This window comes from Eptesicus fuscus, chromosome 15, assembly GCF_027574615.1.
Source record: "Eptesicus fuscus isolate TK198812 chromosome 15, DD_ASM_mEF_20220401, whole genome shotgun sequence".
Taxonomy (NCBI): Eukaryota; Metazoa; Chordata; class Mammalia; order Chiroptera; family Vespertilionidae; genus Eptesicus; species Eptesicus fuscus.
The window spans coordinates 17,641,710-17,657,305 of NC_072487.1; the positions used below are offsets into that span (position 1 = coordinate 17,641,710).

The 15,596-nt window shown below is 38.0% G+C and overlaps 1 protein-coding gene across 1 annotated transcript in view; it reads right to left on the reverse strand.

Annotated features, from left to right (window-relative positions):
* FOCAD (focadhesin) overlaps window positions 1-11,709 on the reverse strand; it is a 243,842-nt gene extending 232,133 nt beyond the window's left edge. Inside the window, exons 1-3 of the mRNA XM_008145042.3 lie at window positions 11,653-11,709; window positions 9,089-9,163; window positions 6,720-6,874 (exon numbers count right to left, since the gene is read on the reverse strand). Coding sequence (XP_008143264.2) covers window positions 6,720-6,874; window positions 9,089-9,163; window positions 11,653-11,709 — 287 coding nt within the window. The remainder of the gene's footprint in view (window positions 1-6,719; window positions 6,875-9,088; window positions 9,164-11,652) is intronic.
* Window positions 11,710-15,596: the final 3,887 nt, after the last annotated feature.

Consider the following 15,596-nt stretch of genomic DNA (forward strand, 5'->3'; position numbering starts at 1 on the left):
AGTTCCTCTTTGTAACACTCATTTCTTCCAAAATTTTCCTAGTTATTTTTTGTGTGTGTCACACTCCAAGCTACTATGTCCTTCCTTTATCTCCCTTCCCCTGACAACTAAGGTAGTGGTTATTTCTATCATTATTGCTGCTTGGAGAGATGATTTACAGTTTCAAAAAAATATTCCAGAGGATGATGATGGTGGTGGTGGTGGTGATGGTGTCATTTTGCCATCACAGTGAAACAAGTATGGTTATCTCTGACAATGAATCTATGTCCACTCAATCTCCCCTCCCTTTATCCCTGTCAGAACAAAGCAGAGTTAATATTAGTCATTCACACTTAAGCACAATTATGTTCCAGAGCTAGAGCTGAGCTGAGAGGCTGAGAGATACCTATTTCCAAATTCCTGGCTTTCTGCCAAGTTCAATCCCAGTGCAGAAGACTCCTCGGAATAGTGTCCCAGTCTCCTTTCTGTTTGGGAATGGCATCTTTCCTATTTATATGGTTACTATACAAAGGGTCCTAGCACACATATGTTCACACAATAAAGACCCACCCTGTAGAAGGTAAATTACGTCCCCCAAAGGATACATCGTAGTTCTAACTCCTGGTACCTGTGAATATGACTTCATTTGGAAATAGGGTCTTTGCCGATATAACTAAGGATCTCAAGATGAGCTCATCCTGGATGAACCTTAAATCCAATGAGAAAGAACAGAAATTTGAGATACAGAGATGCACAGAGAAGGTCATGAAAAGACAGAAGCAGAGACTGGAGTTACGTAGCCACAAGCCAAGGAGCACCCGGGTTGTGGCAGCCTCAGAAACTAGGAGAGAGACATGGAACAGATTCTCGCAGCCAGAGAGAAGCAGTTCTACTAACATCTTGGTTTTGGACTCCTGGACTCCAGAATTGTGAAATAATCAATTTCTGTTGTTTTAAGGCACCAAGTCTGTGCATCCCTGGCCTTGGATCCCGTGGAATACCTCTTTACCAAAAAATTAAAAATCACCCTTCTTTGCTCAAACTAGTTCAAGTGGGTTTCTGAAAGTTGTCACCCAAAGAGTCCCAACGCACTCAGGAACCTGTTGCCAAAGGCCTTCAGCTGCCACAAGTCCTTCCTTGGTTGCGGGTGGGGGGAGGGGGGGAGGGAGAGGGAAGGAGGCAGATATAAAAAAAAGCTAATGGACTCAAGAGCCCTCTAAGGGAGAGCAGAGAAAAGGTCAGGCCAGAGCTACCAGCACAGTGGCAAGAGACAACGCAAAACGGAACCCAATTTTCACTACGCATATGAGCCAAGACCTAGGTCTTATCCTGAGAGGAAGTGTGTGGGTCAATAATGATACTGACTATTCTAAAAAAAATAAATAAATAAAACAGAAATGAGAAAAATTTTGCTTTTCATTAGATAAATGTAGCACAACTGTTACTGTGTACAGGAATAACATATATCAGGTTTCCTTTGTTTGGGGTTCAAATGATAACAATATAAGCACTGCTCTTGTACTTCGGTCTCCTATTGAAAAGACTACAAAAAATTCCCGGTTCTTTGCTTTCGAGACATTCCAAAGGTGAGGTACAAGGAAGTACCATACTAATTTTTTGGCCAGGGATGAGAATAACAGGGTGGAAGAGAATGACACAAACATCCCCAAAGGGGGCAATCCTTGGGTATCATGGGAACAAATGGTATAAATGTAGCTAAGTCCCTTTTTTAACTGGAAAGGATAACTGGTCAGCCTTCAGCAGAGTAAGTCACCAGCAAATTAGACAATGGTACACACTAGATTAAAGAACAAATCATTTTCTGACTTAATTCGAAAAATTATGTGGGAACAGGGAACCAGGAAGAAAGAGAGGAAATTTAAAACAAAAGAAAACAAAAAAAAGCGGGGGTGGGGGGGGAACAGTTCTGAGGAAACCATGCTTGAATAAATGACAAAAAAATAATGCTTCTTTTTAAAAAAAAATCTAACCGATTGTGCTCTGAGTTGTGCTTGGGAAAGTTCTGTACCCTCATTTGTCTTCTAAGTACCAGACAACAGCCTGATTCCTTCTGAAGCATTTTCCATTATAAAAGTCACATGTTCAGCAGTTCCTTTCCTTAAATCACCTAGAAAACATCTTAGCAGAAACACGTGACTGGAAGATTTTGTGACAAACAAAGCCTTCAACCAGATCAACTAACTTAAAAAAAGAAATAGGGCAGAATGTCCTAGACAAGAAAAGTGGCTGGAATTACTTTTCTGGTTATGAGCTGCAATTTAAGAGGGATGCTGGGATTTTAGAGAAAGAAAAAGCATTGGAAGAAAAGGAAAAGAGGACATCAGGGAACAAGCTAAACAACTTAAAGGAATGTTTAAAAGAAAAGGTAGTAAAACAGACACTATCTATTAATTCTGTCACTCCCAAGTAGGAGTTAAATGAGCGATGACACCAATGTAGACTTAAGCCCTGAAAACAACTCAATTCATGACCAATACCCTGACATCCCCAGCCGCAGATGAGACATTGCTAACTCTCCCTAAGAGGACACCTTGGAGGAAACCTCATAAAGCCATCCTTCCTTGGTTCTCCTCCTGCCCAATAAAGAGAAGGAAGCTAAATCGTACAGAAAAGCCTCAGGATACAAGATACAGCCCTGGATGGTGTGGCTCAGTTGGCTGGGTGTTGCCCCATGCACCAAAAGGTTACCAGTTTGATTCCCGGTCAGGGCACATGCCCAGGTTACAGGCTCAAACCCCGGTAGGAGGTGTGCAGGAGGCAGCCGGTGGATATTTCTCATTCTCTCTCCCTCTCCCTTCCTCTATCTCTAAAAATCAATAAAAATATTTTTAAAAGAATACAAGGTATAAATACAGTATCTCCTTAGTTGCTAGCCATTTCCTACATAATAACAAAGCAATTAGGTGTCCCAAGGAACAGGGTCATCAATACAAGAAAACACTCCGAGAGAGAATTTTCTCATAAATTACCCTAAATCTTAATTCCAAATAGTTTTCAGAATCATTTCTTTTTAAACCAAATTGGACCTTCATCAATCCATGATCAAGAACTCACTGAGTCCAACAGCTTTAGTCAGGACACACTAAGGGCATTTTTAATACCCTCTGCAAAATTTCATTTAAAAGTAGACTTCAGGAACCTCAGAAAATAGACTTGTATCTCTCACACCTTAACACACTTTATTTTCCCAAATACGTAAATTGCAGTTCTTTTCTCTGTTTGAAAGTACAAAAGGCACACAAATCAAGTGCTAGCCTAGTTTACCTAGAGCATAACTGTTCTACCAAACACATTTTTAAGAGAAGGTGGGGGGAGAGGTTGGGGAAGCAGTTAAACTGAAATTACAGGCTGTCATGACATCTCAGTATCGAAAACTGCATACCTGGTTCCCCAGGACAGTACGGCTTTTATTCACAGTCCCGTTACTAAGCAACTATAACAATGGCAGCATCAGCTTTCTTAGAAGCTAGCACAGTTAAGGGGGCGGGAAATGTAAGAAAAATGGGGACACCCCTGGCTTTGGGAAACATTATGTTAGGATAAAGTCAATGTCAAAACAAACAAGCAAACCCAAAAACGATCTAAACTTAAAACAAGCAATTCCTTAAAAGACAAGAAAAGTACATGCTACTATGTATCATTCACTTTAATTTCAGTTTTGTTTAATTTGAAAATTCACATTTAACTGGTGATAATGATTTCCTTTCTGTGTTGCCTTTGTGGTCCCCTTCTTTCCTTCACCCTCCCTGGGGATTTTTTTTTTTTTTTCAAATTTCCTTACTGATTAAAAGAACATTTTGGATCTCTTAAATCCATTTCTTTGTTTACAGAAGCTATAACAACTGGTTTACAATTGTTTCATGTTGCCTCGGCTTTGAACCAAGAATACTCTAGGACATCAAACTACTCCTTTGAAGGGAACAGTCTCTCAAACAGAGCCAGACACTTTCCCAGCCCCTCCCTGAAGTTCAGACAATCAGAGCCTTGCAACTGTCAAGTTTTTTTCAAAGTTAGACTATACAATGTGGGTTAGTTCTGAGACGGTGGTGGAGGTCCAATACATGTTCCAAGAGAAATTTATAGACTAGACCTGCAAAGGGCTAAGGGGCAGGTTACAAAGTTAGGAGAGCTGACCTCGCCAACTTTGCCTTCCATCATTCCTTGCAGCTTTCAACATTTACTACCATACTGAGAAAGTTCCAGAAACTTCTACATTCCCTAAATGTCTATTCCACAGAAGGCTGCTTCCCACCATCAGTCCCTGACACCAGCACGAGTGCTCTCTCTCTCTCTCTATCTCTCTCTCTCCCTGAAAGATGGTAGGCTTGTAGGAAAGAAATTTTTACTATTATTTTCTACATCAAAACTGAGCGGCTCTGTTGCCAAGGTACCTCTAGATGCTAATAAACCTCTATGTTAAGAAGAGGCTTCCAGAGACAAGTAGACATTTGAATACTGGAAACTGAAGATCTAAAATGTCTCAGCCAAGAAGCACAGACAAGTGACAAAGTCATTCCAGTTTTTAAATCCCAAAGATAAAGATGGTTTTCTGTCTTAAGATCCCCTGAGCAGCATTTGGAGGAGGAGGCTATTTGGATCTCCTGTTTTTAATTAGATTTAGTATAATTTCTTAAATGTAATTCTCATTTGTTTGTTTGTTTTTAAAGACAATAATGTATAGTCATTGTAATTGCTACAAACCACAGAGCTCTGCTACTTGAAATAAGCCAAATAAAAAAAATTCTTCACATATAATGATTATTTCTACTGGTAACAATAAAGAAAAATTAGCACTTATATAACACATTGTATGATCAAATTAATTAAAAAATTAAATTGGTGCCCTAGATGGTTTGGCTCAGTGGATAGAGCATCAGCCTGCAGACTGAAGGGTTCCAGGTTCGATTCAGGTCAAGGGCACAAGCCCGGGTTGCGGGCTCGATCCCTGGTAGGGGGTGTGCAGTAGGCAGCTGATCAATGATTCTCATCATTGAAGTTTCTCTCTCTCCCTCTCCCTTCCTCTCTAAAATCAATATAAATATATTTTTTAAAAAATTAAATTGGTTAGTTGCAGAGTCTATTCTATCACCATTTCCCTGTGGCTATAACAATTTAGACAACATGAATATTCTCAGATAAAAGACCTTTTGTATAAGAATTTTTTTCCAGGATACTTTAGTTGTTAAAATTTGTATATTTGCATATTATAAAATTCAAGGCTTTCTTCTATATCCAGTGACCTCTGAAAACTAATGGTCACCTATACATGTAAGATTATATTACTCACTGAAGCACTGCCTATAATGCAAATAATTGAAAACAATAGGAGATTGGTAAATTATGGCACATTCACACAATGAAATATAATGTAGCTGGAAAAATTTGAAAGTACTTTATGTATGTTAAGAAATTATCTCCAAAATATATTTTTTCAATGAAAAATGCAAAATAAAGAATAATATGTATAGTGGACTACTAATTTTGTGGGTTTTTTAAAAAAATATATATATATACACATAAATTTCAGTTACATGAATATGTAACACCTTTAAAAGGATAATAAGACCGAGACATTGCTTCATATACCCTTTTGAATTTTTTACCATGTATTATCTATTCAAAAATTACATTTTTAAATTTTAAAAAATATAAGGTTATTGACAAATTATAATATATACAGATGGGATGCTGATTCATTATTAGCAAGGTGTATGCTTTTCAGTTTACAATAGTGATATAAAGAGATGATTTAAGGAAACAAATAAGATTTGTGAAGAAAGGAATTTAAAGGGCCAGATATTATTTAACCAATTAGCTTCAAGCCCAGGAGAGCATCTTCCACAGATTGAGAGAAAAACTGTTCCGCCCAACAATGAGACTGTGACTCTTTTCCCCTCCACTGAAAGCAGAAAAAAGATGAAGTATTCAATTCTGATGATACCACAATAAAGGTGAGTGAAGAACACTGGTAGGAGTTGGGAGGAGGCAGAAGCCCAAATGACGTAAAGAAGGCAGATTAAGACCATTTCTTGAAGCAAAGAGTGTCATCTCTTTTTCAGGGAGTATTTTGCAAGACAGTCTTAATTCCACAGGATGGTTCCAATATGGTCCTGTTTAACCACCTCAGAATGGCGTATCCCCTTTTATCCCTTGTGATTCCACTATGCTCAGTCTGTGAATGTATCAAATAAAGTCATACCAAACAAATTAAGAAAACAAACAAACAAAAAACACACCTACACATCATTTACTTGGATAATAATCAGGGGAAGACATGTTGAAATCACAAAATACTTTTAAAGAGGTTAGTGCTATTGTTTTCTAATACACGTACTAATGCCAAAGAATTTTCAACAGTGTATAAGACCATTCTGCGGAAGTACTGCTTATAGGCAGCCTTCTTTCTTAAAGTAAGTCAGGAATGTGCACTGCAATTGTAAATTCTTCTCCACTTAGCTATTTTCTTCATAAAAAAAAAAAAAAAAGAACAATGACAAATTTAAGCAGAGCCCCAAACTTAAGTACAGCAAATGCCCACAAATTCTAAAACTATAGAGTTTAAACTAGCATGTTCGCATCGCATCTGAAATATCAATTTCATGACGTTTTAAGAGAAAGAAAAACAACCGGTAAGTAGGTTAAATGTGGCCCTTAATGGAAATTAGTGAATTTTTTTTCCTAAGACTTTAAATTGTTAACTGATCCGACAGGAAGAGTACCTGGTGGAGGGAATCAGGTTGAGGATCCCGTTGAGAACATAGCTGAACTCCGCTTGATCCTGCGCCACAAGAGCCACCAGACCCTCGCAGCAGGCTGTCCGAACCACCACGTTATCACTGCAGCACTTCTCCCAGAGCAAGTTCAAAGCAGGGGTCTGAAAGCAAACCAGTGGTTAAAGGACACTGCCGATGAGCAGCAAATGCATACTCACCCCCAGCCATGCGTCACAGTGTTATTGGTTCACAGGAGGCTAGCTCTCCTGTATAAAGGTGCTGCTGTCACAGCACGTGTAGAATAAACCAAAGTCAGTTTCCCAAGAGAGGCAATGGATCTGTTCTGATACAGCAACTCTCTCTCTCTCTCATCTGGTGTATTTGCTGCAAAATAAGCCTGGCTGCCAACAGTTATAACCTGAGTTCAAGCAACGCAACAGAACTAACCTAACAAGGGATCAAAACTAAGGCTTGGCTCTGGCACAGTGCTAAACCAAGCCCTTTCACCAGACACCTATAATATCAGCATATTGGTTAGTCTAAGTTGAACCCAAATCATACCTATGCTTCAAGCCCTCAATGGGAATACAATTTTCAGAAAATGTTCCTAGTCTCCTACCACCAACCTCTATCACCTACATGCACCCCATCCTGAGCCTCCCCACCCCCACTCCCACACACACAATGTCCCTGCCCCAATGGGCACAGAGGGAAGAGAGAGAAGTAGAGCAGGCTACCAGCAAGCTGCTGGTCCCATGGCTACCAACAAAAGCCTAGCAAAACTGTTTTGGCCAAGAGGGAGACTGTGACTTTTCCCTACCCCTCACACCGAATCTGTCATCTTTCACAGAGAAGCACTGGGCGGGTATATAAGTTCTTCATTTTGAAAAATCCTATTAAAGCAGAGGTTCTAACTTTCATAACTTTCTTGGGAACCCATGATTCCCTCACCGAAAAAAAAAAAAAAAGGTTCACTATTAATGATAAACCTATATTTAAATATATTGTGGGTTAAGTCTATTTATTTTAATACATGGTTTGGGAATTTTTTGGTTTGGGCCTTTTCTTAAAGAACATATAATGAAACTATTTTTCCTTTCCGTCCTTCCCCCAATAATTTATTGGGAAATACATAATTTGGAGAAATACCTGGCTCCCATAGAATAACTAAAAGAATGAAAATCAACATTTTATTGTGTCCACTTTCCTACTGGAGCTAGCTCTGAGATCCTTGCAATTACAGGACCCCACTATAACGAACAATATGGTTAACGGTTACTACAGGTAAGTAATATTTATATTCCATTTATTTTATTTAGAAGGAAATTTAAACCACCTACATGGATAATATGAAAGGGGACTAAATTACTAAGCCAGAAAACCAATATAAATAAATAAATAACTGTTCCTTCAGATAACACTGTGATATCATGGAAGTAAGCATTCATTTATTAATGGAAGAGGAAATATTTGGTTACAGGGATTGACATTCAATAAATCTGGCAGTTTAAGTAAAACCACTAGATCTTGTCAGAGTACATAATGTGATTATAGGTAGGATTAAGATCAGGGTTCTCAGAAAACCTAATTTAAATGACTACATACAAACACTAGATAAATGCCAATTAGTTAAGTATATACCCCTACACTTCCTTCAACCTGTCGGCAGAAGCAGTAAAGAAATGTGCTTTGGAGCAGCTAATCAAAAGGAATGTGAGAGGAAGGAGATCAATTTGTTTCTGCTGTGAAAAAACATCTCATTTCCATCATCTATATTCTCTAGAGTTTACCTTAGAGCACCCACTTAAGTAGAATTTCCAACCAGCATGTCAAAATACACTTCACTGGTCAACCAAAACCCAAGTGATATATATCTCAGTAGGCTGGCATTACTTCCACACTTAGCATTCACTTGCCCTATGCATGGTAAGAATTTTTTCCCCAATTCCACTGTCCACGCATGACCTTTTCATACATGGGGCCATCTATAGCATGAAAAATCTCCCACACTCAAATACAGCCACTATGTTCAGTTTCTCTATTAAACAAAAATATTCCCTCAGAGGTAACCCTGTCAACCTCATCTAAAGCATGCCTACTCTCATTCCTCTCATGTTATTTTTTATTAATAATCATAAAAATACTCCCCTCATCTCCTCCATATCTTATTCCTGGAGTCTATTGTCACAAATTTTAAATGTTTTAATTATTTGGAAGAAAAACATGGCAAACAAACCAAAAACAGGCAATAAGCTTCTCACAGTTCTAAATCGCCTCTACAGTGACCTGAGCCGTGAGGGAACAAGCGAAGTGATTCTGTGGTCCAGCTGGTAGCAATATCGGAACAGAACCACAGCGCAGAGTTACACACAGACCTGGTTTGTGGATTGATGGATCTTTTCTGAGAAACCATTTTCCTTTAGGACTGCAGCAAGAAGATGACCCACAGCCTAAAAAGAAAAAAATAAATAATACCTTTCCTCAGAAGTTTTCTCCAAATAGTGCATTTGAAGGTAACGACTATCAATAGTACGTAGTTATTATGACTTTGAGTCATATCAGACAGTCAATTGGTAATAAAATTCCAATTTACTGAGGACACGCTCTATAGAAGGCACTGAACTCGTCAGCCCACATACATAATTTCTTATCTTCATAACAACCCTCAAGGTAAGCATTTTTATCCCAATTCTTATCCCAGTAGGCAAACTATAGTTCATCGATGTTAAGAAAATTGCTAGATTTTCAGTTCAAATTGCTGTCACTTAATATGAGAAGAAACTTAGAGATTGTTTAATCCATGAAACCATAAGACAAATAAGAAACTCTACAGCTTTTAAAATCATCTTTGCATCTAAATGAAATCAATCATGCTTCATCATGCCCTTAAGGAAGATGGAGAAAATGCATTCCCGTCTTCAACTATAGCCCACACAGACCTGAATCCATAGGTCTCTTGTGGCCACGAGCATTCTCCCTCCTCTAGGCTCTATGACTTAATTTCTTTATTATTTTCTCATAGGTTTTAACGCTGTAACAGCTTTCAGTCTAATAAATCTCTAAATTTTTTCCAAATCCTGCTTTGGTCCCAAAGCCCAAAATTGAAGATGAGACTCTTACAGGAGTGTTGATTACATAAATATATAAATCTCATTACCTCCTACCACCTCAACCTCATTCTCCTCGCTCTTCAGCACTACCCAGCCCTGCTGTCTTGGAACCTAGGCCAACAACAATGACAGCCATTCTGTGTGTGGGTTGGAAATACCTGGCAACTGCAACAACTATTGATCCTGCACTAGGGACCAACGTATGATGCAGCTGTGAATACCTGTCAGTCTTACAACGTTTCCAGAGAAGTTCAAATAAAAACACAGCACCCAATCCTTCATCTCTCTTTGTATTTCACATGTTAAAAATGATTAAGGACCTCAAAGTGTAATGGTCTCAGTTTTGCAATACAAGTCATTCGTTTAAAGGAATATTACATTTAGATCAATTAACTGTCTCTTACATCCTATTTAAAGGGATAGTAACAAGAATTGAAAACCAGCAAATAGTTTTGGTTCCTGTTTACAAAATATACCATATTTCACTGAATGTAACTGGCCATCAACTACAAGATACATCAATATTTTATGTAACAGTGGAAAGAAAAAAAAAGGCTGCCAATTAATCTACATTATACAATGCTTCATGTGGTTTAGAATTTTTATTTTATATTAAGAAAGCTCTTTCAAACTCATTTAGAAAATCATGGCCAAGTTCACAATTGCACAGGCAAAACCAACAGTATGATGACTACTGCCATCAATTACTAGATGCAACCCAGTTTCACGGTGTTAATATCAGAGAGTATAGCCTACATTAATTTTAAAATACAAAATCCAAGAATATATTAGCCTACATTGTTACTTTAGTTTTGCATAACAGAATAGTTTAAAAAGACATCCTACAATACATATACAATTTTCACTTGATTTAACAGTAACACACATGGGCATTTCTTGATTATCTGTGCTAATGAAGGGACTCCAGGCCAGAAAAAAAAAAATGGAGGCCAGTATTCTCCAAGTCTTCATTTCTTCTTCACGGTAAGCACCTGTGCGGTGCAGGATAAGACTCCAACCCAGTCAGGCAGAAGGGAATCTTGCATAAGGAGTGTTCTTCTCCTCATGGAAGGGTTCCCCACTACCCAGCTAAGTCAACTCCCACAGCAAGCATCTCCACAGTTAACTGTTGAAAGTGGCCAAGATGCTGTGCGTGGTTAAGGCTTCAGGCAGGCTTCCGCTGTTCTGTTATCTTTACTCTCACAAGAGAAGACAGTAAGCTATTATGATACCTTGATTAACCACCATGCCTTCTAGCTAGCTGAAAGCTAACCAGAAAACCACCTCTGGTTTAACCCTAATAATTGAAAAGCTCTTTAAAATAAATTATAATCTCCTGCCTGAGTTAGAGTACATAGATTGGAGTTTTTTAATCCAGAATAGTTTACTTACTAAATGTCATTATCATAAAAATCTATTATTCTTACATTTGTATAGAGGTAGAATATACATTTTAAGATATTAGTCTCTCATACTCTGTAAATGCATATATCTGTAGAGGTATAAGCATTTATTTCTGTTCCCAATAATTAATTATAGAGCCAAAAGTACATATTCAAGGGGTTAATCAAGGTTTTATTATTTCTAAGAAAAGTATGACATGAATAGAAGCTGTAATTGGTCAACTTCAAATATTTATTTTCTTGTCAAATATAAATTTTCAAATTAACTCATATAAAAGTTGTTTAATAAAATATCTCATTATAGAAAAATATTAAATGTTAAAAATATAAAGTTAAATTAACAATCTACAAAAAAAGTTCACTTGTTACCACGAAGCATAAATAAATAAATAAATAAATAAATAAATAAATAAATAATAAAATTACCTGTGTTTGGATAAGAGAATTTGGAAATTCAAACCTTTTCCTGATATCATCTGACATTTCTGCTTCTCTTACATATATCTATGCAGATTCTGTAACCAACACAAAAAAATATTTGTTAATCTGGAAAAGGAGTTCAAACCAATTACTCCTCAAATAACATTAAAGTAATTCATTCCAAAGTCAACAACTGAAATAAAGCACAGGCTCTGCTGAGTAATCCTTGCCATACACTTCATTGTTAACCTCTTCAGTCCTCAAATGCCATGGCTGATAAACTAAAATGTCCAAAAGCTCTTGCTTTTTTCCATTAGAACTAATTCAGAAACAGATAAATTCACATAGAACCTCCGCCCCACCCCTGCCACTGTCCCCAAAATCCAAAAGTTCTAGCCTAATAACATGATTTAAAAAATTCAATGACATGTTTGAAATAGAAATAAATTTTTTTTTATTGATCAAAACTTCTAAAGGAGAAATAGTAAAACTTTCAAAAACTGTTTAAACTATGCTTTGCTTTGGGACAAAACTTTCATTTAAACACCAATCCAACAAGTATAAAGCCTAGGTGAGCTATTTTCAGGGAGTATAGAAATGACTTAGAAGCTCACATCAAAACAGATTGCTTGTCTTCTAAAAGAGGAACCAGCAAGCAATTAAGCACCAACTTTTAATATTTACATTGCACCTCTCATTCCTACTGGGATCTCAAAAAATATGTATATGCAAAAGGATGAAGGAGGGCAGGTGATAAATCAAAGACACAGAACTAATAAGAGGATTTCCTAAGAATCCAAAATTTATCCAATTCCCATGCAGCACTGAACCCACCAAATTACACTATTTTAAACAATGGATGCTTTAGGTCACTCATTTATTACATATAGCTTTCAAAAAAATGTATGTCTCTTCAGTACTCTCGATTGCTTATAAAAATAACAGGCTGCAAAACCAAGCTCTCCTGATCTCAACATTGAAGGCACCTTGTGTTGAACTTGCGGCTCTAACTACTTTCCTCCCTTTCTTTCAGAGCTAACCTCCCTGAATGAATAGTTTATCCTCACTTCCTTCTTCACCATCTAGGTCCAACTTTACTCCTTGAATTTGATAGTTCACAGCACTGAAACTGGTTCTACAACTGCAAATGATGCTCCATATCTAAATCTACTCTTTAGCTTAGGCAGGTCAAAATCTCAACTTTCCAGGTGCACTAATCTGACCTTTCTTGAAATTTGCTTCTCTTTTGAATTCCATAAGACATCACAGCAGAATTTTTCAAAGTATGTCCTTGGGAAACCCACAATAAAGAGATCTCCACAGGGAGAAAAAAGGATTGTGTAGGGATGCCGGAAACAAATCAGTTTCACTAAAAGAGAGATGTTGACAGGAAGCCAGGAAGGCCGGTCAACAACCTTAATTGCTCTAACCACTCACCCTTTAGTTGAGATATTGTTAGCTGAAGCAGCTTCCACCTTGGTTTGTCCCATTAAGTTTTTGTTATTTCCTGCCTAAGGGCTACATGTATATTTCTGTTTATCTTGCCTAAGATGTTTTTCCCCAAAGCCTCAATAAAAGGGATGGCAGAGCCAGAGCAGTCAGTAGTTCTCCCACTAGAGGTGGACTACCGCCTGGCCCCCCATTTCACCAAATTGAATTTCTGTCAGTCTCCATTCATTTGTGTGCGGCCCTTCTCCAGAACCCGAACCCTGAACTGGAACCCTGGACCACGCGGGACGTGGAAAGGGATTCCTACATAGGGACATATATTGCCATCTTGAAGATTCAATCATTCACTTAACAAACACTTATTAGGTGCTTACTGTGTATCAGAAACTGTTCTGGGTACACCAAGAGTGTCTACCTCAGGTAACTGGGAGGCTGACCCGTTGAACCAATAAGACACCTAGTACACAAAGCTACCCAACCAACTCAGGGAAGCAGCGAAAATGAGGAGGCAAGGAAACAGATCCCAAATGAAAGAAATGGAGGAGAACAAACAAATGGACATAGAGTTCAAAACCACGGTTATAAGGTTTTTCAAGAATTTCATGGAAAAGGCCGATAAATTTAATGAGACCCCCGAGGATATGAAAAAGGACCAACTAGAAATTAAACATTCACTGACTGAAATAAAAAATATTATACAGAGACCCAACAGCAGACTAGAGGAACGCAAGAATCAACTCAAAGATTTGGAATACAAAGAGGCAAAGGACACTCCTCCAGAGAAGCAAGAAGAGAAGAGAATTCAGAAAGTTGAAGATAGTGTAAGAAGCCTCTGGGACAACTTCAAGCGTACCAACATCAGAATTATGGGGGTACCAGAAGAAGAGAGAGAGCAAGATGCTGAAAACCTATTTGAAGAAATAATGACCGAAAACTTCCCCCACCTGATGAAAGAAATAGACTTATGAGTCCAGGAAGCGCACAGAACCCCAAACAAAAGGAATCCAAAGAGGACCACACCAAGACACATCATAATTAAAATGCCAAGAGCAAAAGACAAAGAGAGAATCTTACAAGCAGCAAGAGAAAAACAGTTAGTTACCTACAAGGGAGCACCCATACGATTATCAGCTGATTTCTCAACAGAAACTATGCAGGCCAGACGGGAGTGGCAAGAAATATTCAAAGTGATGAATAGCAAGAACTACAACCAAGACTACTCTACCCAGCAAAGCTATCATTCAGAATTGAAGGGCAGATAAAGAGCTTCACAGATAAGAAAAAGCTAAAGGAGTTCATCACCACCAAACCAGTATTATATGAAATGCTGACAGGTATTCTTTAAAAAGGGGAAAAAGAAGAAAAAAGTAAAGATAAAAATTATGAACAACAAATACATATCTATCAACAAGTGAATCTAAAAGTCAAGTAAATTAAAAATCTGAGGAACAGAATAAACTGGTGAACATAATAGAATCAGAGGCATAGAATGGGAGTGGACTGATAATTCTCAGGGGGAAAGGGGTGTCTGTGTGGGGGGTACGGGAAGAGACTGGACAAAAATCATACACCTATGGATAAGGACAGTGGGGGGAGATAAGGGAGGGGAGGTGGGAACCGGGTGATGGGGAGATATGAGGGGAAAAAAGGAGAAACAATTGTAATCTGAACAATAAAAATTTATTAAATTAAAAAAAAGAAAAAAAGAAACTGTTCTAGATGTTTAAGTTACCTCAATAAACATAGACAAAAATCCCAACACTCTGGAGCTCACAGTCTAGCAGGAAGAGGTAGACAGTAGAAGATTAAAAAAAAATATATAAATGAAATATAACACGGTAAAAGGTGATAAGTGCTATGGGAAAAAAAAAAGTAGTAAAGTAGATAGAGTAAAGGGAATGAGAGATGAGGGGAGGACACGCTATTTTAAATATGGCGGTCTTTCCTAGAGAGGGTGGCATTTGGGAGTTGTTAGGCATACACATATTTGTGGAAAGTGTCACAGGAACAGAAAACAGTGAGTACAAAAGCCCTAAGCTATTTAAATGCTTAAGACCTGTTCCAGAAAGAGCAGAGATGGATCTGGCACAGAATGGAGGAGGAAGAAAATGGTAACCAAAGAGCCAATGAGAAGCCAGTCCTTCCGGGCCCTGAGGGCTCCTGGACGGACTGCTGCATGTATCCTGAGTGAAACAGGAAACTACTACACACAAAAGGGGGTGAGATTTTAATTGATATCTTTTCCGATTCGGGATATCTTTGAAGACAGAGCCAACGTGGTTGCTAAAGAATTAGATGACAGTAGAAGAGGGAAAAGGGGTCAAAGATGACTCCAAGGTTTTGGATCTGAGCAACTTTATTTTTAATCTCATTTCTTTGGGGCATTTTACACATGAAACAAAACAATTTATACATTACTTACCACAGCACTTTTTACAAAAGAAACATATGTTGTTGCCGTCAACCGAGATGGGAAACAAGTTTTGTGGGGGAAGCCCAAG